Below are 23541 nucleotides of genomic sequence, written 5' to 3'. Positions count from 1 at the left end.
TGCCCTATTGCACTGGAACTTGCACTTTGGTTTCAATCCTGAAAAATGCTTAATGCCAGTGTTGCAAAATCTATATAAAAGCTTCTTTCAATGGCCACCACTTGCAGAAAAAAATAGGGTTGTACATAAAAGACTCTTAGTCTCCCTCATCAATTTGACCCTGGTCAAAACTTGAGAAAATGAGGTTTATCCATAAGACTTCTGATGCAATTAATGAAAGTTTTGGGTCTAGACTGCCTTTACAGTTTTAGAACCTCAGATTATGGCTGCTTGCAATGTTTAGGTCAGAAAAAAAAAACCAAAGACATATATTCAGGGTGGCTATTACATTCTTTCTCTTGAATCAGGACAAAAAAATCAGTGAAAGGTATTCTTACAATGTAAATTAATTTTATTCAAAACAGATTAAAAAAACCAACAAAGCTTGCCTAACTACATGAGGTAGTACATGTAGCAAAAGAGAAGGCAGAATATGGTATTCTGAAATATGAAGAATATGAATAAGTTTACAAGTTGAAGTGAAATAAATTCAACAGCAGAAACAAAATATACCAAAAATAAAGTTTAACAGCTTTTCAGTCTTAAAGCACCAATACACTTTTCATAGAAAGAAACATAGTATCACCGCTACATGTTCTTCATATACCATAATATGGTAAAATTAATGTATCAAGCTGTTCACCATAAATGAATTCTTTAAAATTGTGAAGCAACAAATGACATAATTGTCACTGGGCTTCGTACCACTATACTTCCTGGCCTGCAGGAGTATTTGCCAGGTCACAAGGAGCAAGGTGAGCCTTTGTTACCATTTTCTTTGGTTTTTTTGAACATTTACTCCTATATTATTGTTAAGCATATTGATAACATGTACAGCTCAAGGCTGTAAACTTGCAAATTTTTTTGAATGTGTACAATTCTACATTTTCTCTGAACCCAAATTTAGGTAAATTGAAGGAATCACATGGCAAAACTAAAGCATGTGTTTGTGCAGAACTTCAGGCTTATTCCTTAATTCAGGTTACTGCACTTCTAAATACAAAAATTTTATTAGATCCTTCAAGGTTATATATGTCTGTTTCACACACCCATCCCAAGACAGTGGAATATCTGTGAAGGATTGGGCCATAATGAGTTATGGATATTTGAAGGAAAGAGCTTAGCAGCATCTAATAAATATTTTATTAATCTATTTTTAAAATAATAGACATGAATGGCCCAGTCTCTTAAGAATATTTTTTAAAGGAAAGCATGTTAGCATGACCTAGGGCTTCTTCCTATATTTTATAGGAATTTATCCCAATTTATTTCAAAATAGGTATTTGTACTTGTTATGATTAGTGTGAAATTGAGAACAATCTAGCTCTTCATTGATGCTTTCATGGCTAATGCTACTTTAAATCATTAAAACATTATATATGTATTTATTTTACTTTAAGGCATGATTTATTTTATCAAAATATTGGGATGACTTCTTTTATGTACATTGAAAATAAAAACTCAGGCCTCCCTCTGGTATAGTTTTAAGGTTACTGTTAGTGGCATATATAAAGCACCATATAATAATATATTCAGATGAAGAAAACAAAGAACATTTATGAGCTTTGAATTACTGTATAGGAGTAACTGCTAAGAAAATATAGCAATATTTAACACAGGATTCAAAGTAATGTTATATATCATTATAGATTTTCAAATGAATTTTTCTCCCATGTTTGTTTTTACAGATTTTTTTCATTAAGATTTATATGCAACTTAATTTTTTTTGGTGGAAAGCAGTATACATCTTCTGTACAATAATGTTACAGCTTTATACAAATTTCAGGAATCACACGAAATGGCCTGTATTAAACTTTTCCAAGTGCTCTGGTTTCACTTGCCTGTTACATGTTTTACTTGCTAGATTCAAACAACAGCAAATACTCTGAAAGCCTTGCTTCCTGGTGGATTCTGTAAACTGAAACATAAAACCAGTTTTTATGTTATTTTTAAGACCATAACACTCCAATAACAACTTTTTAAAAAATTTCAATTGTTAATTCTAATATCCTGCAGCACTTCTTGTGACAACTCCTCAATTTATCTATCTAGGATTTTTTTAAAACTGCTACAAATAAAAACTACATAAATTTCAGATTTTTTTTCCAAAACAGCTTAATAGGAACAAAATACAACATAGAAAAATTCAAGTAATCCTTTGTGACAAGGGAGAGTGGTTTAAAGAATTCAAGCAAAATGCTATAAGTGTTTTGGAAATAGAGAAAACATACATCTTATGCTTACTCTTCTAGCAACTGTATTTGGAGAGAACTTGCAGACCTAGGAGATCAATCATTTGTTAATTGCTTATACAATGAATAATAGATTTCAACAAAGACCTAATGTCTAACAAAACTAAAGGGAATGCCTTCTGAATGAATAAGTATCTGCTTCAAAAGAAAAGAAACAAAAAAGCCCAATTCCAATGAAATGTTAATAGAATAAGTGTCTTTGCCTAAAAAGTTGGACCATGGACCAGCACGTCTTATTTAATGGTCCATTTTTTTTTTCTTCAGCCAACTCGGCCTGAAGATTATCTGGGAAGGAAAGGGAAATGGAGGTGGAAGCAAGGAAAGGCACAATGGAAGAGGTTGGCTTCAACAGCATTAGAATTCATCATGTTCTGCTTCACAGAAAACTTGTGACTCTCTTCCGAACTTCTGACCTCCCAAACTTTACCAAGATTATTAATATGTAAATATATGTGTATTTATATGTATTTTAAATATATATTTATTTATAGTATCTAATACATATATTAAAGTATAAGTAATCATCAAATTTGCAACATTCTTCCTGTCTGCCTATATTCAAGAAAATTTATATGGACAGCAAAAGTGTCAGTAAGGAAGAACTCTAAGGGAATTGGATGATCACAAAGTAAAAAAATATGTAAAATAAGTCATCCATCGAGCAAAGAAAATCTGTATTTTGCAAGCTTCCAGAATTGTTGAGAGGTCTGAGAAAAAGGGAGAAGACATTCTCCTACCCACCATTAAAAACAGGACAAAAATACTCATTATTTTCCTACTTCTGAGTTTTCTGCAGAACATTTTTTGAAGTTTTTTCCCACTTAAATTTCTCAGAAAGACTATAGTCTAGTTAGGTAGCCATAATTTTTAGTCTAAGAAACATTCTTAGCTTTACTGGACGAAAAGAGTGGTACAATATTTTAAAAATAATTTCTCTTTCTTCCTTTGGAACTTGGAGAACCCTTTCAGGGATTAAATTAAATCTACAACACACAGCCATGTGTTATCATCACACAATGTACAAATACACCCAATACAAGTAGTGAACTTTCACAGCATCTCCATGTCTTTCCCAAAAACACTGTTAAAAACAAATTATTTTAAAAAAGAACATCAAAAATATGTTTAAATTATTGTGAATTTTAATGTTTGTGAGTATTAAGAATGATTCAGGATCACTGGTTTGATACCATGTAAATCACTAATGAACAGTTCATCAGGAACCAATGAACCTGCATCATTAATGTCAATTTTTTAAAAATCCTTAAAGGAGTAACTGTAATTTTCTTATCAAATATTGTGTTAGCTGCAACAGAACCAGCAAAGCAAACAAGAGGTTTACTTTATTTCATAAGCAGCTTTTCAGGGTAATGTTGTATGAGCTTAGAGGAGGCAGGCAGCTCCACTAGCTCAGCTTCTCCAAAGTCACTGCAGCTGCTGTTACACAAGCTCTGTAAATCACCCCTGGTGGCCTGTTGGTTTGGCTTCTAGCACTGCCCCAGCTACAAGCAGACACAATGCCAGGCTGTGGACCTTATCGAGCCAAGAGTGAAGTGTAACCTTTGCAAATGGGCTCTGTACCTTTCTGAATATATCCCATTCTGGAAGGAAGCCACATAGACCTTTCTTTTGTCCACTGGCATCACATCAACGTAGCCACCCTGGTTGCGGACCACACCCGCGTGCACTGCTGCCCGGCAGATGCTGGAGATCTGAGGAGGGAAGACACAGATTAGCTTTGCATTCCTCCTTTTACTTCACCATTTTTAGGAAAAAAGACAAATACAGGTATTTAAACCAAGTCTAGGAAACATAAAATAATTATATTTATTGCATGACTAATTTTATTAGTCTTACGATATTTAAATCAGCTTGATTAGGAATTAGGCCATTTTATAGGAACTCAGAAAGAGCTTTCAGATCGCTTTCACCATGATGCAAAAATAATTTATTTCAGGCTATTTCACTTCAAGGATCAGGAAGATGTTTGAATACTTCAGCCTTTCAAAATGAAAGGATCTATCAGTGAAAGCTTCAAATATTAGTGAAATGATCCATTATTGATGGATCCATTCGTGAAATGATCCTCAAATATTAGTGAAATGATCCAATTAAAGGGAGCATTGCAGTTTTCTATCCAGGCATGGGTAAATATTAAAAGCTAATTAGATGAAGGGTATAATGAGAGCATCAGACAGAAGATAGAGGTCTAAAATGAAAGTTCTCTGTTAACAGCACTTACAGCTGCTTGAAACATATATTTTCTGGTCAGAAATTCCCCTTGTGAACCCATATGTGAATAAATATCCACAGAAGGACTTCTCAGTGACATTCTTGATAACTTTAATTTAAATAATTGATTTAAACTTGCACTACTCTACTACTCTTTCAGCATTTTAATAATTGTCAGAAGAATTAAACTTAGATATTCCAGAAGGTCGGTCCCAATCTTTAAAACATAGCATAGCAAACTGAAGTTCCAGCTTCAGTGTATCTCCACTTAAAAACGAGGTTTTTTAGTGGGAAAAGTTTTCAATGCAATAGGTTTCTCCACAAACAACCTTTAAAAATTTAGCCAATATAAATAACTGGTGAAACAGGCCACAAAAAACTGCATTTCTTCCAGTTATAACTGGAATAATTTATATATGTTATCACAGCCATTTTCAATCTCAATGCTATATAAAATCAGGAATTTAGCAATGATTTTCCTACTTTTATTCTAAGCACAGGACTTCCCAGGTTCACTCATATATAGTTTGTCTTTTAATGTTACAATATTTAAAGCAGTAAAGATCTGAAATAATTTATGCAAATAATCTTTTGCAAAGATGCTTTAGAGTCTTTCTTTCCACACTGCTGGGTGCAGTTTTTGAACATGCCAGAAAGAATGCCATTTATACCCCTCTGTACTTTTCCTCCGCCCAAGGTTGCAAAACGTTTTTTATACCCTGAACACCAATAGATGCCTTATTGTTACGATTATACCACACCTTATTTATCCATACTGTGGAGTAACTAAAGAGCAGACTGATCATGTGCAATTTCAAATACCCAGGGGGAATAATGGCCTCTGCAATAGAGGATTACAGTCAGAAGAAATAAAAGATGATATTTACAAGCAATTAACTACACTGAAGAACTAGAAGAAACTATTCATTCTATTCATTCCTAGCACAATAACACAGCAGTAGCTTTGTTTTCAGTTTCCACTGGAGATATAAAAAAAGGCTGGAGGTACAACTGGGGAAAAGAAAGATCAGCTTCTTCACCTCTATAACAGTAACCAAAATGTACCCTCACCCTTTACACCATGACATAGAGGTATACTTTCATAATTACATTTGAGGATGGCTAGGACGTGGTGGCTGTTCCAATACTATTTGGAAGTTTCTAGTCAAGTAAAAAGGAAAGGAAAAGTCAAGGGATGGAGATTTTGACAGAGCAGGCTGACTGCTTGTTGGAAACAATGTCCAGCAAAGGATGTGGCCATTGTTAGGGCTGGCACCACAACTGGACCAATCAACTGTGGCTGGGCTAATGCACAACATTTCAAAGGTGAAGGCACGACACTTGAATGGAAAATGTGAAAAAGGAGATGTCGGAAGACTGGGGTTCATGAAGCCAGCTCAAAGGCTATTTTCAGATGAATAACAACTGAAATTCTGATGCTACATTCCAGATGAGACTGGAGAACAAATTCACATAGTTTTTGAATAAATGAACAATTACATGAGTATAAATTCAAAATTATGAACTAGTTTGTAGGAATAGCTCCAAATAGATGCATATAATAAATGCATAGTTTGTAGGAATAGCTACAAATAGACAGCATATAAGAGTTTTATAAACATAGAGAGAATATATTTTTTTTACAAAATATTATCTGTCTTTATCTCTCAAGAACTTCTCATTGTCTTGGAATGAGACGATTAGACATTTAAATGGAATCAGATTCCAGTAGTGATGTCACAGGATTTCCTGTGCTCAATATTATGTCATGCAGATCACACTTCCTTGAACCACTATGGCAAGCCTCCTGTTGATTTATGCAAAACAGGATTTCATTAGGTCTATCACAAATTTCAGCATATTATTTGTGGTTTACATCAGCATCCCTGATTTCCACTTTCTGGAAAACTTCAAAGATTTGGGTTTGTTTCTTTAATTTTGATGAAGAAATTCTAAATGATGCATAAGACAGTATTTTAAAGTTAGTATGAACACTTTATACAGCATTATATGGCCGTGCTTTATTACTGTGTTGCGAACACTCCTAAGCTTGTTACTATTTTTAACAGGTCATGGGATCTGAATACCAAGTTAATTATTTTCCTTCTTCAGATATTCAACAAATACCAGTATCTACCACAGTATAGCATTACTTTACAAAGGCATTTAAACCACAAGTGTCTTTAACATACCATCATAGGAATAGGAACTATTTAATAGCTTTCTACATCATATTCTCTATATTTTACCATAGCAGAGAATTATGAATACTTTTGCAAAAGTTTCAGGGAATATTTCTATATATGGCTACTGAAACAAAAATTTATATGACCAAAGCCTTCAAATGGTGTAAAATTTTACAACTCCATCAAACTCTTTAGATAAAAGATATTTCCTGTTCTCTAGCCCCTGGAAGAAGTAAGGTAGACAAACTGAAAAATTCAAATGAATTCTGCTCTGCAGACACCTACTTATCTCCTTTACCACTGTACTAAAAACTACTGAAAACATAATCTAGAACAGCACCTTCACTGTAAATGTCTACCCTGACAGCACCTGAAGTTGATAAGAAGACTCCCATCTCTGGCTTTCCACCTGTATTTATATCCATTTTTTCCTAAAAGCAGTATGGCTGCACACATCTCTATATAATGATGATGAATAATGAGACAGTACACCTAAAATAATTTTAAAGTATACCTATATAAGACTAATTAAAGTCACCCTGGACTTCTCCAGCCAAAGAAAATACATATTATGAGACTTCCCCTCTCAAGATTAAACAGAAGCATGTCTTCTTTCTCCTACGATAGTCTCTTCTAACTCACTGGGAAACTTTGTCTGTAGCCCTTAATCACAATCGCAGAGTTGAAATAAAATCATCTTCCACAAACTGGACTGGCATTGAATCTATTTTCACTGCCCCTTTTATGCACGTTAAGGATCCAGTTCACAAATCAATTATCTTTCTGAACTGGAAATACCATTCACACCCATTACACCACTTATGGACAAGAGCGTTTTCAGGACAAGACACTCAGGTAATCCAATGGACATCAGTTAGTTTCATAATGCTGAGGAGTAAATATTTCACACATTTCAAAGAACTGGAAAGTAGTGAAAATCATCATCTGACCCAGCTGGTTGCCATACTACTCTTTATGACATCCATAGGACAGTCAAATTAGAGTTTACTGCCAAAAATACAAACTGCTTTCTCTGCCACTACATCCTGGCTTCTTCATGGAAACATGACAAAGGAGGAGCATAAATTAGAAATCTCTTTTCAGACTTCCTACCCACCTCAGAACTAAACATGCTGTAGAAAAGACAGGGAAAAAATTTACTAGCAAACAGAATGATAAAAAAAAGTCTGTTAAAATAATATGACAGTGTGAGATACTTTACACAAATATATCAAAACTGTCGCAAATACTTAGCTATTCACACAGATAAGAAATATTCAAAATAATGAGACTCTAGACATTTATTTTAAGAGCGATATTTTTTGTATAGTCTGACAGAAGTTATGGTTGCATCAGGATTTAAAGTGCAAGGGTTTAAATGAGTATACCCTGGTAATGTTGGACAAATGTTGAGCAATGGGAATTTTGATAAAAAAATCTGAAGTATGGGTTCAGAGCCTAGTGAAGACTACAATGAGTTTCCAAATAACCTTCCATATCATCAGCATCTGACTACTGCTACCTTAAATGGGAGCCTCTGAAAAAGATTTTTTGAAAAGAAAGGGTTTTTTTTTGTAAAAAATCATCATATGGAAGAAAACTATATATCAATATTCTATCTTATAGTTACATTATAATTTTTTTCATAGAATTTTATGTCTCATTTTATAACACAATGTAAATCCCTGTACTTACATCAGAATAAATCCGTGTACCAACTACACGAGCGTAGTGTGGATTTGCATGCATGCAGTTGTGAGGACAATACACCCTGAAAGACCAAAAACAAAATCAGAAAGAGTTAGGAAGAGTATCAGAGGATTAATATATCATGTTCAATGACATATTTAAGTATAAATAAGCATAATTAAGTATAAATCAAGTTGATTGTCTATACACATGGGTCAATAATCCTATTTTACATCTGTCAGTTTTCGAGGTTTTGACCATACAACTGAAAGCATTGCTGATGTGTTGAAGTTCATATGAAGTGCTTAAAATCATACTTTAACAAGTCTGGTCTTCTTTCCTTTGGATAAGTAGATGATGTTCTTGTTCAACATATGTGAGGCAAGTAGAAAAGTCAGTGAGGAGACAGCCTGTTCATTATTCTATAATTTATCTAAGTGCCCTATACAAAATGTACAGTCTCAGAAGAGGCAGATCTGACTGAAGACCTGCTTTGATGCTGATGACCTGGTGACACAAGCCAATTTAGCAACTTATAATGAAGCTGAGCATTGGCATATGTGGCTAGAATGAAAAACCTTGGAAAGTGGTGAGACTCCTAGCTGATTCTGGGAGGTCAGAAACCTACTAAAACAAACACTGTCCCTATTAACTCCATTTTGTTAACATTTGAGGAAAATTTTCTCTGTGATTCATGTCTTCTATACCTTCAAAATGAACAGGAAAAACACGTGGGAACCTATGTATAGTACAAAAGGTGTCAGCATTTTATTTGCTAACTGTGATATGCTACAAGCAAGAACCATCAGCTGACTTTAGGTCTACTCTGAGCTATTTCATTTGAAAAATTGAGCCACCCTACATGGGGCAGCTCTGGACAAGTGTTCTTCTCTAAAATGTTATCCAGGCTCCAATCAATATTTGGGAAGTCAAATCACTTGGGCATGCTAGAGTCTTGCCAGATGGGTAGCTAAAACCTGCTGATAAGATTCAGGAAAGATATTTTGTTAGAAGGAAGCAAGAAGTTGAAGAAGCCTGTTGAATTGCCTACTGATTTATGAGCTGGGAGTAAGAGGGAAAAATGAGGTTGTGTAATCAATGCCATGGCTGACTACTGCTTGTAATTCCCAAGACTACACTTCCAGAATTAAGAGCATGCACGGAATCTTGAATGAATCATTGCCATTGTGAAGTTCCTTAAGTTGGCACATCAGCATTACGTAATTTTAAACTTTGTACTTATTCTTTAATTTTCCTAAAACCAAAACCTGTTTTTCTGTCAATGAAGCTGGCTTTAGTTTTTAATAATGAAAAGAAAAAGAAAAAGATAGTAGAATGTACCCATCCATTCCTGTGTTCTAGTCCTTAGCTTACTTCTCCACATCTTCCAGCTCGAAGCCGGGAGTCATAGCCAAACACCAAGTAAGTCCATGGACCCAAGTGCTACATGAAGGGATGTTTTCCTAGCAGTTATGGCTTTGTACTTGTTTCCTGTGTTGGCTGTAGGATTGCTATGAAAGTAATCCTGTGGATATCTCCAGCTTAATTTGTGGTAAATCATGCTGCAGTGTATTTACTTTGACTCATCTATGGTTTTAAGAATTGTTACCAAACTCCTTTGTCAAAATATTGCAGTATAAGTGTCTTTTGAAGAGTTAAAACACAGGCTTCAGAGAAATCGCACAGATATTTAAAGCCAACCTGCAGACCAGGCCTTACCTTAACCAGATATATTTAAATTTTTTTTTAAATCCAGTTTCTCCAGAAGTCCCAAGCAAATTAGTAACTTCTATGATAATTATCTGAATTTTATCCTTCTATTGTATCTGTTTTACAGGTAAATAAATTGAAATAAAGTGTACTTTGCCCAAGGTGCATATATATAATAATGGAAAATGAAATATAAAAATGTACTTTTATTCACAGTCTTTAGTGTAAGGATTTCACTAAGATTAGCAACAGGATCTTACTGAGTGAAAGAAAAAGAGATTTTCCTAATGAAAAATCCTGCAAATCATCTTTACCTACCTTGCCTTCTACTGAGACCAAAGACTAAAACATGACTTGAGCATTTTTGACTTCATTTTTACAGCTATTGTTGTCACCTTTCTCAACAACTTAAGATGACCTAAATAATTGGTAAATGGCAGAAAATAGAGCAGCACTTAAAATTAATAACATTTTATGAACTTTACCTTGGACAGTGTGAGGCTGGTTTTTGAAATGGGCACAGTTGCTCCACTGTGGTTTCACAGGTGATAGCCTGAACTGAAGAAAATAAAACACAAACAAGTAAATGTTTACTATTTAGAAAAAACAGAGTAGTACTGAGTTTGTAAGAAATAAATACTAACCTGTTACTTTAGAGACAGTGAAGGAGTTGGCAGATTGGTATTTTCTGAAGAAATATTAGAAATTATCAGTAAATAACATATTTCAGTGATTTCTTTTAGCTAGAATAATTTTTATTAGAAAATATGGAACTAAAGCCAAGAGAATGTCCCCAGACAGTTTTTACTCACTGCACCCTCTTCTCCCCAGTTGGAAACATATTTATTGCAATGACATATCTACTTTGTACTCCCAGTGAATGTGTTTCAAAAACAGGAACGCATGTTAAACTTTCAGGAGTTTCATTTGCAAAGAGAACTTGCGATAGGAACCAATTAAGCAATATATTGGTCCCTCATAATGTAGCATGTGGTTGCTCAGAAGCTTTCATCTACCAAAAGAGCTCATTCACCTTTTGCTAAAGGTTCATTCCTATCAACAACTCCAACACCGAGAAGAGTTTCTCCTCACAGCCTTCCTGAAATGTTTAATTAAATTTTACTCAAGGATCTTGCATCTCCTGTTATCATAAGCATCATTAAAAACCTAGTATAACATGCAAGAGTTCTTTTTTTCCCAGTAATTATATGGCACTCAGATGTACCTGCTTCCTCTTGCTATAAAAAGTCAGGTACATAGATTATGTTGTTTCATTACAAGTTGATGAATGTTTCTATTTTATTCCCCCCATCTTCTATTTTCCTTCTCTTTTGACTCCTGGGATATGTCTCTGATTGTGGTATTTTTCATCTGTAACAAAGAAGCTGAGGATGCCTTTGGCACCCATAAAGTTACTTATTAAAAAAGAAAAAAAAAAACCAACAAAATAACCCCAAAAAAAACAACAAACCTAGGAAATTATTCCCTATTCACCTTTAGAGCAAATTGCTCCTGTGGACCTCACTGTTTTGTTTGCCTGCATCAGTTTGTTTACTTGTATGACCCATCAATTGCACATTGGTCATTTATTGGATTAGCATTCATTGATGTAGCTCATACTTCTGTTGCCCTAGCACTGTCAAACACTGATGTAGGAATATGATTCTATTATTTAATAGCTTGTTGAGATATTCAGAACAGGTCTCTATCCCAAGAAAATCCAGCAGCTGAAAAAACATTGGTATTAGCTATCCTGATAAGAAATCAAAGGAGCTGAAGACTAGGACACTTGCTGTATGCTGCCCTGACACTGACTTTTCTGTATTCTCTATTCTGTTTTGCAATACACAGTAAAGGAGAGATCCACTTTATTTCATCTATTCTGGAATATAATAAATAGCAGTTTATGTAAGGCTCCATCTACAGACACTGGTGAGAGTCAGGTAGCTGCAAGGCATCCCCTGCCTTATTGATGGGCCTTTTGAAGGTTTGAAACTTTGACAAATAATCTTTATTTATCCCACAGCCAAAATAACTTCCCCTGAGTTCCAATTCTCAGAGGATAGGTGCTAAATACACTCTGTAGCCTGGACAATCATACAGTTTTTTCTCATATAGCATAGAAACTCAGAGATTTCAACTGATGGGAAATCAATTGGTTCCAGTTTAAAGAGTTTTTTACAGCTTATCTACTCCTACATTTGTAAGCAAGCTGGCTCCTTATATGTTAGTATTGATATAATCTAGATCTATTTCTCTCTTTGTATAAAGCAAGTAAAAAAAGAGAAATGTTTGTCGTATCTTCATTTTTAGGCAGGTAAATCAAGAGTCCAGTCATCAGATGACCCAGAGAAACTGATTGATATCAATTCCTTAAGTGCTACCCAGGTAGTCCAAATTATAGGCCATTGAATTTGGTCTACCATGTCAATGCTCCTCTCTGTGCTGGCTTAGACATATCTGTTGAAAAGGGAAATGATGACAGGTGTCACAGCCTGTATCATTTGTTTGCACAGCACAGAGTGAGAGCACTGCCACTGATTATTACCTATCTCCCTGACTCTTGGGTTTGCATGTGAGCCAAACATATCACTCAGAAAAATTCTGTTTTCTTTCAGCTCAATATTACCCCTTTGAGCTACACATGTACCACTATTACACATATACTAAATATAGACAGAAATAAGGACATCAATGTAAGGCTCTGAAGAATACATTATGATATAGTGGAGTATAATTTGCAAACACCAGTAACACCTTGGATTCAAATATATTAATACTGATGTTTTTCTATCATTGGCTAATTATATGTGAAACAGCCAAGCATTCTCTATTTCTATGTGTTGCTTTTCTGGGTTTTTCTTTAGCATGTCTACAAGTATTTGGAGCTGTTTTCCCATACCAGTCTTAGGGAAGGCACCTCAGCAGTGCAGCACACTTCCAAACTAAGTTTCCACAGTATGGAATATTATTCCATCACTGGCCAATGTAGAAATCGTACAAAATATTGGTGAAAAATATCATATGTAAACTGTGGAACTGTGATGAAATTACCAAAGCATCCAGGAAGAGATATATTTTCTTCTTTTTCCATAAGCACACTACAAGAGGGTTATTTACAAACATGAATGTGTAATATTATTGCTTTGTTAACTGGCATAGATTGCTCTGTCCATGTCCAAAACACATAAAATAATCTGTCAGTATGTGCTAGTTTTTGACAATAAATATGTATATATTACCAATTAATTACCTGAATACTCTCAACATTATTTAATTACAAACACTAACTTACTGCCCAAGTCATTCCGTAAATTATTTAATCTTCTTTCACATTATTATTGTGCCAACTCTCTGTCCACCATTAAACACTGGCTAAAGTTTCAGAATGGATGCAATATCTCTATATCCACATGCCTTTTTATAACATTTTCATATTCTTTATGACAAACAGCCTATCAAAACATTATTTAAAATGTGATGTATTTCATATGAAACAAAAATAAACAGATAAAAACCTTTTCATACATTATAATTTTAAGAAAAAGCTTACCCAATTGACTGAACACCATTTCTGTAAGACTTGATAAAGTAATTTTTCCTCCCTTGCCTAGTCACATCAACCCAACCACCTTCATTGTCCAGGATGCCATAATGTATGGCAGCTTTACAAATACTGGATTGCTGAAAAACAGAGCAGGAAGAGCAGATCCACGTCAGACAAAAAGCAGGTTTTAATTACAATGTGTCATTAAAAACTTGGTAAAGAGTCTTTTATGTTTGACTTAGTCTGTGTAGGTGTTATTTCAAGCAAATAAACCATCATTTTGCCTAACTCAAAGACAAACTATTCCCATTTACAGTACACCTGTTCACAGTACATGTCATTTTTTTGTGTAAAACTGTTTTCCTGTTCTACAGAATAAACTATATATTCTCTTCTAGTATTCAGGTTACACACAAGCAGGTCCATCTTACTGAAACAATTTATACAAGTATACCCACAAATTGCTGTACTCCTCCTTTAGGACCACCTTCACATATTTATATGTAAATATGTGGACACAAAAATTCTACTTCTGTGTATGTACAAGTATGAAGTTCATTTGCACAGTACACACAGAATAGCAGATACAAATTTATGTCATCTGATGCTTTCTTAAACATTTGTTGTAAGCTTTTAGCTTTGGTGAATGCTGACATACTAAAAATCCATTCTTAATACAATTTTAACTAGTATGCCAACAGAAAAGACATTTCATCAAACACTCTACTGGTACAAAATCTAATTTAAAAGTATTTACCATTTCATAATGTACACTCCCAATAACTTTGGCTTTGCTATCCAAACAGCCAGCAGGACATTCATACCTAAGAGAATTAAATACAACTTGGTTTTAAATCCTGGGATTACAAAAAGGGGAAATATTCCAGCTCATGTACAAATATAGCCTTTCAGAAAAATCTCAAAATGACAACTGTAAAATTTACCATACCTATTGCAAGTGGTTCCTTTGCACTGATCTCTTAGCCTTACTTCACATGAAACAATCTGAGCTAAAACAAGCAAAAAGCAAATTCACTGTAATGAATTTGATACTAGAAAATTCAATTTTTTTGACCACTTGCAAATCAGGTAAATTCCTTACACATTTGCTGTGTGCTTATCACTTCATTTTTCTCACTGTCGTCTGTGCCTGTGGAGGCTGAAGGTTGATGTGTTCTTGGCCAGCTTTGCACAGTTGCATCCTGGGCTTTGGATCGCTGGCGTTCAATCTCATTGGTTTCCTCTTCTGGTTCATGGGGGGAATAAGGTCTTTCTGAATCCTCTGTTTCAGAAAACAGGCAAAAAAGAAAAAAATCTCTCAGAAGAAAAATAAAATCAGTGTGGAATGTAAATCCCTTACCATGTTTTGGTAAAACAGCTTTGTTCTCATAAAACGGTGGACAAAAGGAAGAAAGCAAGGAAAAGTCTCCACTGCTTCATAAGATGGAGAACTCAAAATTAGTAGAACATCTCAAGTATGTTTGTGATTGATAGTGAGAAAATATATATACTTTTTTTTTCCCCAGCATGTGCAGCACAATTGAAGTATGAAACTGCTCTTAACACTCCTGTTTTCATATCTTCATGCCATCAGAAAACCAACTGGACAAGGACAATCTCTGTTACACATGGGCAAAATTTTACCAAGTTCATAGACAGCATGCAATTAAAGCTTATTTCATAGTAACATTCGCCTGAAAACCAGGCTCTTCTATTCATACATAGTGAAAATAATTCTGAAACACTCATAACTATATCTACATTTCTTACTTAGAACCATAAGAAAGCTATTTGGGCACACACATGCAGCTTTCATATGGTCCATATGAAATCTCAGAAATTATTAACAAAATTGCTAAATGAGCTGTTCACAGAGTAGAACAAAAAGAAGTAGCAGCTTCTTTTTGCTGTGTTTCAGTGCTATAAACACTATTCCAAAAATTGTAAGTTAATAGTCATCCTAGCTGACATTTTCTTTAATTACTAATGTCTTCTAGGTTTGTTCTTGGTTTTTCACATGCACCACATGTCTATGTTACTGAGATATTTTTTCCCTATAAACAAATTACTGCATAGACTTCCAGTGTAATTATAGAAAGGCATATAAAGAGCGCACAATGAGTCTCCATCTTTGTGTACATAAACCCCTGAATCAGCACTTATCAGCAGGAGTTCAGTGCACTCCATTCCCTCTGGTGAAACTCAGCCTCATGTATCACAAGTACATATTCCCGTCCAGCATATTAAAGTAGGGCCTAACTGGTCTTTGGGCACATATGCAATACATTTTATCCCACTATGTTAAAGCACAGTGAGGAAAGAAATCAAAAGGAAAGATACATTTCTATTCCTGTTTATAGTTGTAACAGTGAAATAGTACATACCTCTATAACAAAGGTTTTCTCTACAACCTCCTCCAAAACTAGGGGGACATGCAGAACAGGGGCGGCCAGGCTTATAAGGAGCATGACCCCACCAGTTACCCCTTTACAGGAAAAAATAGCAAAAAATGCCTTAAACAATGAGCACATTAACATGTTAATATTCAACAGCATCTAATATATCAAGAAATAAATAATGAAAATCAGCAGGCACATAGATGATAACATTCTTCTGATACTCCCAAGTTACAAGCAATAGGATGAGAGGAAATGGCCAAAAGTTGCACTAGGGGAGGTTTAGATTGGATATTAGGAAGCATTTTTCACTGAAGGGGTTGCCAAGCACTGGAACAGGCTGCCCAGGGAAGTGGTAGAGTCACCATCCCTGGAGGTATTTCAAAGGAGTGTAGATGTGGCATTCAATGACAGGGTTTAGTGGCAGACTTGCCAGCATTAGGTTACTGGCTGGAGTCAACGGTCTTAATGGTCTTTCACAATCCAAATGATTCTATGATTCTACACCATATACACGGGATCTAGTTGAAAAGTCCATGAAGAAAAAAAAATTAAGAACTGACATAAATCACTGTAGGATCTTTTCAGACTGGCATAGCACCATAAGACTACATTTCTCCACTTCATGAGAATGGGCTTCACTCTCTCCGAGATGGAATATCCTACAAAATTTGATCTTAACCATGGGCTTTTTTTTACACATTCCTTTAAGTCACAGTGGGGAGATACGTTTATTTTTCAGAAAAATATCACACTATAATAAATGTCTCTGATGCTGTATATGTACTAAAACACAGGCCAGAAAACTGAAGCACCAGAAAACTCACAAGAGTGTTTGTGCAGCCAAAGGCTGTTTGGGAACAATGCTCTATATTGTAACGGTACAAAAGCCAGAAAATCCAGACTGATTTCCTTGCATATTATTTCCTGGACTATTATAAAGTATCTTGCCCCTTCAAGATATTTTTGGGTGTCAATCTACTTACTTAGGAGAATAATTGCATACAAGATAAACTGCTTTTGGCCAAATCTGCCCCCAGATGTTCATGTTATGACACAAATTAATTGCACAACCGATTCTGCTACTTGTAGCCCAAACAACCTATGGGAAAGAAAAGAGGAAAACCAAAGATGATCAACTTAAAATCAAAACTATCTCCAATATACAAAACTCAAATTACCAAAGTGATGTATTCCCCTCTGTTATAAATGGCTTGAAGTGGCCTAATTACAGGTGTCAAAGGCCATTCAGTTATATCCTTATCAGAGAGAAAATTTTACCTTGCTGGTAAAGATATGCCTCTAATTTTATACAAATGCTCTAAGCATATATTTGAAAGTGTAGCAAAACATTTGCAAAACATGATCTGAAGATCTGATTCTTGGAATCACAATTAATTGATAATTGTGAGCTGGAAGTTATGGTCCTGTGTGCTGGAGTTCCCAGTACAACCTAAAGACCCAGAGGGGTTTGGATAGGTTGGACTGACACAACAGATATTTTTCAGCAGTAAAAGGAGGTAAGAAAGGATAAAAACAATAACAAAAATACTCATACACTGAATAGACCCAAGTAATGGGTTTTAAACAAATATGCTTCTATGCCATTGCAACCTAAGGTGGCTGTGCCCCTCTATTCATCTTTCATTGTAGATCTCAAAAATAATCAAAATTACAAAGTCTGGAATTTTCAAATAAATAAAATATGACAGGTGTTGAAAATCTATTTATTCAAGGTAAGCCAAATCTGTAGATCCAGCAGGATTTAAGAATTGAAAGAGAGAACTATTGTGAAGAACTAATACCACAGAAAAGCTGTATTTATGTATTGATCTTGCATGTAATAGTAAATGTAATTACAGGTTATAGATACGGTAAATAGGAATATAAAGGTGATTTTATTTTAAAATTAGATACAATTGTAAATTATGCTAGTAAACAGAAAATAAGTGCTTAAAAATTAATAATTTTTAAGTTTTCCAATTTATATATTAAGTTTTCAAGATATATCAAAAATTAAATGTGGAGCATAATATGATCTGAAGATCATGTATTTCCTGCTCATTGAAAGCATGACTGGTACCCCTCAACAAAAATTCAGGCTAGATACACAGATTTCAGAAAAAGGAAGTAAATTATCACTAATTTTAAAATCTTCCTGAAGTTAAAACAAAAAGTTAAAACTTTACGACTACTGTTTGATCTGAGGAATTCACCTAAGAAAACTTTTTTTTTTAATGATCTGTTTCTTCAACATATTATAGGAAGGGCTATCCAAATTATGCAAAATGCACTGAGCCGTAATACTCAGTTTAACACAGGGGATTGTGTTAAACTGAGTATTACTGCTAAGTTTTCCTCAATCCTGCTGATATTTATGAGGATGAAATCTAAAGATTTGTATGACAATCTTACTTTGTCATTGATACCCAGGGCTCATAACTTGGAGTCTAAACAAACCCTTCTTGGGCATTTGTGCTGTGGAATGTACTGCAGGCTTAGTGTGCTCTGTCACACAGCAACCCAGCTGGAAGTCTCTGCCACTCTTTTCCATAGGTGATTAAAATCAAGCACTCCTACATACCTGTGTGTAATGTGTACAAACAGGACCAGAGCATCTATATGGACAATATGGATTGCATTCATGAGGATGGGGATATGTGAAATCTCTCACTTCATCATACCATGCTTGGACATGAAATGTTGGAGGTCTGTACCTAGGAAAGCCAGTAGCAGTGTATTAGATCATTCAGAAGTTGTAGCTTCTGCCATTTTTTTCTTTTATTAACAAGCAAATTTTGTTAGATTTTTAAGAATCTCATATATTGCACAAAACTAGTATTGCATTAAACTACCTTCCCCAGTGTGCCCCCAGATTTTGTCCAATTGATGGAAGAAGGCTTGCTGGTCCATGCTCCCACAGACAGGTTTCAGCCCATGACTCTGCAGATCTCTCCAGTTCTGTGTCCCATGTCTGAAATATAAAGGAAAACAAAGGGAAATTTTCTTAAAAATATTTGGTGTGTATCTTATTCTTTAAAAAAAAAAGAAAAATTGTTATTTTTTTTTAAATTTTTGAAGTTTTTTTTAGTGAGGCAGAAGACTGAAAAGTAAGCATTGAAAAATGTACGCTGCGTTTGCATTTCACAAGAAAGAAAAATGCTTTCACTAAGAGAAAAAAAAGTTTTAAGCCCTTCTCAGCATTCACTTTAGAAACCACGTGCAGCCATGCTGCAGTGAATAAAGCACAAATATGAAACTGAAAGGCTTAGCTCAACTTTCCAAGCTAAATTACATGCATTTTTTGTCCTGTGAGATTGTTTTTCAGTAATGGGCATTTTTCTTAAATGAATGGGTATTATCCAACCTGCTTTCAAACAAGACTTTATTTCCTCTAAACTAATAGTTTATGTGAAATGAATGAGATTTCCTCTTCCTTTTCTATAACCACCTTTTGTTGAAATAATACACAATTCCAATGCAAATTATGAAAACTAGAGTAAGGCTGTTATCCATTGATTTTATGGATAGGTTAGCAAAAAAAGAGACATTCATGATAGTAAAGAGGCATGCTTAGAAGAAGTAAAAAAAAGATTATGAATTGTTGTTAATCCTTAATTTTTATTCTTTAAGGGAGATGGAAGAATAAGCGTGTAGCTGAAAGGCAAATCCAAGTTTCTTTCTTTCAAAAGCATACTATGACATACTTTCCTTGAAAAAAGTCATACCATATTGTGAATATAGTGCAGAATAGTTTTTACTGCACTAAGCTGGGGTTTGCTCAAAGTGGTCCATCGCTCTAGTGCAAAGTATCCATAATTTTGCTTGACTTTTGGGATTTCCTGATAGCTGCAGAAATAGTTTTCAGATACCTGACTAATACCAACATTCAGTTTAGGAAACTAGAATGCCTCCAGGAAAGAAAAACATGTTGATAGAACCTGAAGTATTTCATCATATGTTCAAATTTCATTAAGTGAGACTATGCTATCAAAATAACATTAATTCAGTATTTCCAGATCCAAATTCCCATGCAGACACTGGAGCTTGTATCTACTAATTTTTGGCATAGATAAAAGGCAGAAAACTCATTAACACAGCCAAAGATTGCACAAATATAACAGACAAATTCCGCATGCTAAAATTTATTTTTCTATGGATTTTGATATGCAGTTTTCGAATTATTAATCAGATAACTCATCAAAAACAAGTATGTCCTTGGTTATGTAAGACCATTATTATGTAAAGACTTTATTCACTCAATTTAATCCTAGAATATCTGTTCTTGCTTCTCTTCTTCAGAAATCTGTAATGTATTGGATTGGATTTTGTGTGGTATTATTAATATTATCAGCAAGTAAACAATTTGCAGGGTATATTTTGACTCCCAAAATGCAACATTTATTTTGACAGAAATACTCAAATAGTATAGTAATGACAGAATAAATCTTTTAACCTACCTATGGATACAAAGACCACTGACTTTAGAAAACTGTACGAATTTTCCACTCACTCTCCTAGGCCATTATTTCTGTGTCATAAACCACAACATTTAATCTCCAGAAATAAATATTCTAATCTTAAATCATGAAGTGACAGTTTGTATAATTTTTTTCCCCTTCCCTTTAGTTGTCACACCACCACAAAATGTTGTTCTCCCCATTGTACCCATTGTAAAAACACATGATGATTAACACACTTGCTCCACATAAATACTTTGTTCTTATAGGTTGTAGTAGAGTTGCTTCATCTTCTACCACAAAATCACAAGACCATAATATTTTAAAATAAAAGCCACTACAATTTGTCTTTGTTGCATATATTGTATTGTCACCTCAAAATCTTATAATATGTAGATTTAGTTCTTAGGATGAACGAGTCATAAAGTTAATATATTTCCCAAATAATTGCTATTAAGAATGGTTTTGCCAACTGAACTCTGAAATACAAATTTAGAATAAATTAGACTTACGATAGAACAAAAATTTCAGCACTTGCTCAGTTTTAGACCTTCCTACCTCCAAGGCTAGCTACAATTTCTTATAGCTCTTACCACCTCCAGAAAGACAGAAGATATTCTCTTGTAAAGCATCCCTCCACATTTTCCACTTTTAAAACATCAGTCACGGTTAAAGGAATTGTACTATTGCTCTATTTTTCTCACCACACAAATTTAAAAATATTTTATGCAGCTATTTTAACTGAAATAATTATACTTTTTTTTAAGTTTAGAGCTAGGCAATCAATAGTAGTTGCCTGAATCAGCTCTTCAAGCCTGTGAAGTAATTACCTTTAACAAAATTTTCTTTAAAGAGTGATGAAAGCTATGCATGACAGAGCCATCCAGAACTCTGAAAGTACAGCTTTTCGATGAAAAACTGAAATTCATCGTTAATCCTCCTGACAGATGAACATCCACACTCCAAGTACTGTTGAAATTGGATATGGTCTTGAAAAAAAATTCCATCTTCTTTAACCATTTCTCTGCCTTCATCCACAGTATAAGATATTGTCTTTACTCCCTTTACCTTACCTAGCCAGAGATAAGCACACTTCCCACTTTCTAGGCCTCATCATAATGCACTTTACTTGAAGCAGCTTCATTTATGAGTACCAAGATATAACTTAGTTTCCTTCTCATTTAATCACTTAAGTATATTTTCAGATGTGATGGAGTAAATATCATAAGTGTTACATATTCAGATATAAAAAAATCAGTCAAGTGTAAATTCCACTACAGGGGGAAAGAACTCGTTAAGTGCAATGTTCATTGTTCTATGGGCTCATTTTCTCATCAAAGCTTCCACTTCCTGAAATGGAATAGAAGTTAAAATAGAAGTTTCAATAGAAGTTAAAGTAAAAAAAAAAAACAAACAAAAACCCACCTCTCTACTAAGGAATATAAATTTTATAAAACATTCTGGAAGAATGTCCAAATATCTCTGTTCCAAAGAGTTTCCTAGAGATTAGTCACTTTCTTGATTACCAGAGACTTCAAAGAAAAAACATGAATAAAGCATTGTTAATCTCCTACACCCAGTAGACAAAAAAGAGATACAAGTGCTAGAAGTCATAATTACTTGTGCCTCCAAAACCTACCATGACAGAAACCATAAAACACAAATCCAAACCAATGTAGAAATGAAAAGGTTTCCCAATCTCTAGGATCACTATAATGATCTTTAATAAAAAGAGGGAAAGATATTCAAGGACCGTTTTCTCCAGACTCAAGGATGAGGCATACTGATGAGCAAGAAATCAGGCAAAGAGAGCAAGAGCCCTGTGTGGGTGAATAAAGAGCTCCTGTCATTACTCAACCATAGCCAGGAAATACACAGGAGATGGAAGCAGGGTCAGGCCAGGGTTGTCAGAGTAAATAAAAATGAAAGAAGGAAGGCCAAGGCCCTTCAAGAATCTGGTCAAGGACAAGGACAGAACAAAGGACTTGTCAAATACATCAGTAACAAAGGAAAACTAAGCATACTGTGGGCCTGTTACTAAATGGAGGGGGGCCGTGGTAGCAGGACACAGAGAAGGCAGTTACTGAACACCTTCTTTGCGTTGGGTCTCACTGACAAGACCAGCGCTCAGGGATCTCTGATCTAGGAGACCAGAGTAATGGAATGATAGCAGGAAGACTTTCCCTCTGTCAAGTAGGATTGGGTCAGAGAACATCTACCCAAACTTGAGATCACCAAGTTTATGGGCCCTAACAGGATGCATCCAAAAGTGCTGAGAGACCTGGCAGACACAATAGTGAGGCTGCTCCCAATCATGTCTGAAAGCTTGTGGAGATCAGAGTGGTGCCTGAGGACTGAAAAAATGCAAATGTCACTCCAGTCTTCAAAAAAGCACAAGAATGAGGACCCCGGAAATTGCCACAGAGGCAGCCCCACCTCAATCTCTTGAAAGGAATGGAGAGCCCCATTTTGGTGGCCATCTCTACCAATGTGAAGGACAAGGTGATCAGGAGTAGTAAGCACAGATTCACAAAAGTTAAATCATGCTTGACCAACTCGATTTCCCTCTACCTGGCTGAATGAGGGGAGAGCAGTGGATATCATCTACCATGACTTCAGCAAGGCTCTTTACACTGTCTCACACAACATCTTCATGGTCAAACTCAGGAACTGCGGACTTGAGTGAACAGTGAGGCGAGTTGAGACCTGGCTGAGCAGCAGATCTCAGGGTTGTAATCAGTGCCACAGGGTCTATTTGGAGGCCTGTCTCTAGTGATGTACCCCAGGGTTTAATAATGGACCAAATATTGTTTAACTTTTTTATGAATTACTTGGATGAAGGGGCAGATGTCTCCTCAGGAGTTTCATTGATGACACAAAGCTGGGAGCAGCAAGCAAAAGCCCAGAGAGCTGTGCAGCCCTTCAGAAGGATCCTGATAGAGTGAAGAGACAAGCAGAAAAGAACCATCTGAAATTCTGCAAGGCAAATGCAGGGTCCTGCACCTGGGGAGGAAAAACCCCAGGTATGAG

The 23541-nt window shown here is 35.1% G+C and overlaps 1 protein-coding gene across 1 annotated transcript in view; it reads right to left on the bottom strand.

Moving 5' to 3' along the window:
- Window positions 1-368: 368 nt before the first annotated feature.
- CRISPLD1 (cysteine rich secretory protein LCCL domain containing 1) overlaps window positions 369-23541 on the bottom strand; it is a 38235-nt gene continuing 15062 nt past the window's right edge. The window contains exons 3-15 of the mRNA XM_036379278.2: window positions 18907-19025; window positions 18636-18768; window positions 17038-17153; window positions 16040-16140; window positions 14758-14937; window positions 14605-14665; window positions 14413-14479; window positions 13662-13792; window positions 10753-10796; window positions 10594-10666; window positions 8405-8480; window positions 3873-4003; window positions 369-1957 (exon numbers count right to left, since the gene is read on the bottom strand). Of these exons, the coding sequence (XP_036235171.2) occupies window positions 1906-1957; window positions 3873-4003; window positions 8405-8480; window positions 10594-10666; window positions 10753-10796; window positions 13662-13792; window positions 14413-14479; window positions 14605-14665; window positions 14758-14937; window positions 16040-16140; window positions 17038-17153; window positions 18636-18768; window positions 18907-19025 (1284 nt within the window). The 3' untranslated portion in view covers window positions 369-1905. The remainder of the gene's footprint in view (window positions 1958-3872; window positions 4004-8404; window positions 8481-10593; window positions 10667-10752; window positions 10797-13661; window positions 13793-14412; window positions 14480-14604; window positions 14666-14757; window positions 14938-16039; window positions 16141-17037; window positions 17154-18635; window positions 18769-18906; window positions 19026-23541) is intronic.

The sequence above is a fragment of the Molothrus ater genome, chromosome 1 (genome assembly GCF_012460135.2).
Source record: "Molothrus ater isolate BHLD 08-10-18 breed brown headed cowbird chromosome 1, BPBGC_Mater_1.1, whole genome shotgun sequence".
NCBI classification, from domain to species: Eukaryota; Metazoa; Chordata; class Aves; order Passeriformes; family Icteridae; genus Molothrus; species Molothrus ater.
This window is presented reverse-complemented; position numbering and strand designations above follow the sequence as displayed.